This window comes from Eucyclogobius newberryi, unplaced genomic scaffold (genome assembly GCF_026437365.1).
Source record: "Eucyclogobius newberryi isolate DKJ021-1_F unplaced genomic scaffold, fEucNew1.0.hap1 SCAF_2, whole genome shotgun sequence".
In the NCBI taxonomy this organism is placed as follows: Eukaryota; Metazoa; Chordata; class Actinopteri; order Gobiiformes; family Gobiidae; genus Eucyclogobius; species Eucyclogobius newberryi.
The window spans coordinates 2,585,122-2,587,542 of record NW_027315834.1 but is presented as its reverse complement, the minus strand read 5'-3'; the positions used below and the strand labels follow the sequence as shown (position 1 = coordinate 2,587,542).

Genomic DNA, 2,421 nt, shown 5'->3' with positions numbered 1-2,421 from the left:
TCTCAGCCCCTCTCTGCCCTCTCTCTGCCCTCTCTCTGCCCTCTCTCAGACCCTCTCAGCCCCTCTCTGCCCTCTCTCTGCCCTCTCTCTGCCCTCTCTCAGACCCTCTCAGCCCCTCTCTGCCCTCTCTCTGCCCTCTCTCAGACCCTCTCAGCCCCTCTCTGCCCTCTCTCAGACCCTCTCAGCCCCTCTCCGCCCCTCTCCGCCCCTCTCTGCCCTCTCTCTGCCCTCTCTCAGACCCTCTCTGCCCTCTCTCTGCCCTCTCTCAGACCCTCTCAGCCCCTCTCTGCCCTCTCTCTGCCCTCTCTCAGACCCTCTCAGCCTCAACAGACGAACACATCGTCTGTTGCACTTTACATCAAAACTATGCAGTGGTTAATGTTCTAAAGTCTAAACGTAATTGTGCAGTTTTCTGCTTAATCAGCGTGGAATACTTTGAAACGGATCATATGGAGTGTATAGATTCCAGAGGGACATTAGGACTTGTGTGGTAAAGTCCTTTGTGTTATGATGGTGGAAAAGCTCTCGACTTTTCCTTTGTGTCACAGCAGCAGTGCCCCTGAGAGGAGGAGGGTTCAGGGGCAGGAGGGCAGGAGGCTGAGGAGGACCCAGGGAGAGAGCCCTTCACTGCATGTGTGAGGAGTCCCCAGCACCACCCGGCCCAGCACCACCCGGCCCAGCACCACCCGGCCCAGCACCACCCAGCCCAGCTGTGAGTCTGCACGCTGTGGGTGTGTCCCAGGTATAAGGGCTGCTGCAGGAGCTCACCTGTCAGAACTGACTCCGGCTCGCTTGTCAGAACATACCTGCTGTCTGGTGCTTCTCTGGTTCCTCACGGCTCCTCGCGGCTCCTCGCGGCTCCTCACGGCTCCTCACGGCTCCTCACGGCTCCTCACGGCTCCTCACGGCTCCTCACGGCTCCTCACGGCTCCTCACGGCTCCTCTCTGCGCTCAGGTAGGACATCTCTGCATGTGTCCAGAGTTTGGAATGCCTCAGCAGTTGTGTTTTGCATTGAACAGTTCTCATTCTCTTGAAGTGTGGACTCATTTACAATTTGATTTTAATAATAATGGAAGAAAAAGAAAATAACATTTCAAGATTTTAGCAAGCATTTAATTATTTCTTCAATAGTCATTTGTTTTTATGACATTATTTAATTACTGTATAAAAACATAACTTTTTCATCCATTCGATTGGGATTAGACTTTTTATTAGTCAAGTTCATTTCTGAATGAGAAGTCATAAGATTTAGATATTTACTGTCCAAAAGACAAACAAACTCCAGGGTACTATAAAGCCCAGGAGCCGCTGTGAGGCTCCTGAACACCACACACTGGACTTAAACGAGTTGAGTAGATGTTGGACATAGAGAACGCGGGACCTGCCGGGGTCCCGTGTGGCCCCTGTTCTGTGGAGGTGGTCCCGCAGACAAAGCAGACCACATTAGCAGCCCATTTCCTCCAGGACAAAGCCGACCCTGAGGGGAGGAAAAAAACGGGCATTTCTCCTGTAAATGTGCACACTCCTGCCCCAGCGTAATGAAGTCCCCGGGGCCCTGCCATCACCCCGCGGCCCTACACCGCTGTGTGGAGCTGCTGGAAATAGCTGCCATTCTGGGGCCAAGGGTCGGGATCCCCACATTTTGAGGAAAAGCTGACTCTGTTTACACACGTGTATGAGGATGAACAGGAAATATATATATATATATATGTATATATATATATACATATATATATGTGGGACAATAAAGGATTATCTTATCTTATCTTATATATATACAAGTGCAGTATAGTGAGAGCTTTGTCTGTGCCCACAGGAGCTGCTACACATCTGAATGACAGCAGGGGAAAGCACCGCAGCTCTGGTGCAGGGGCCGCTCAGGGCCATTTAACCCTTCACATTTACCACAGGAAGATGAGCAGTGGACACTTCACCACATCCAAACGTCCTCAGCCTGAGGCCGTGTCTCATCAGAGCAGATCCACCTGAAGACATTGTTTAGAGGAGCACTAAATATCAAAGAAGGTTCCATACAAAGTCCTTGTTTTGTGCTACAGGAGTGTTCAGATGTCCCGCTGCTCAGGCTGCTCAGGCTGCTCAGGCTGCTCAGGCTGCTCAGGCTCCCTGTGCCTGCTGGTGCTGCTGCTTGTGCCCCTGCTGCTGCTCGCTCCTCTGGGCTGGAGTCATGAAGGCCTCTCCCCGGGCTGCCACCTTTACCGTGAGTGCCACCACATCCTCTAGAAAACAGGCTCAGTGAAGTCTAAGGGTCTGAAGTCTAAGGGTCTGAAGTCTTAAGGTCTGAAGTCTAAAGGTCTGAAGTCTAAAGGTCTGAAGTCTTAAGGTCTGAAGTCTAAAGGTCTGAAGTCTAAGGGTCTGAAGTCTATAGGTCTGAAGTCTAAGGGTCTGAAGTCTTAAGGTCT

At 51.4% G+C, this 2,421-nt stretch overlaps 1 protein-coding gene across 1 annotated transcript in view; it reads left to right on the top strand.

Moving 5' to 3' along the window:
• The first annotated feature begins 1,357 nt into the window (after window positions 1-1,357).
• Window positions 1,358-2,421, top strand: part of gpha2 (glycoprotein hormone subunit alpha 2) — a 5,233-nt gene continuing 4,169 nt past the window's right edge. The window contains exons 1-2 of the mRNA XM_072455329.1: window positions 1,358-1,536; window positions 2,059-2,219. Coding sequence (XP_072311430.1) covers window positions 1,358-1,536; window positions 2,059-2,219 — 340 coding nt within the window. The remainder of the gene's footprint in view (window positions 1,537-2,058; window positions 2,220-2,421) is intronic.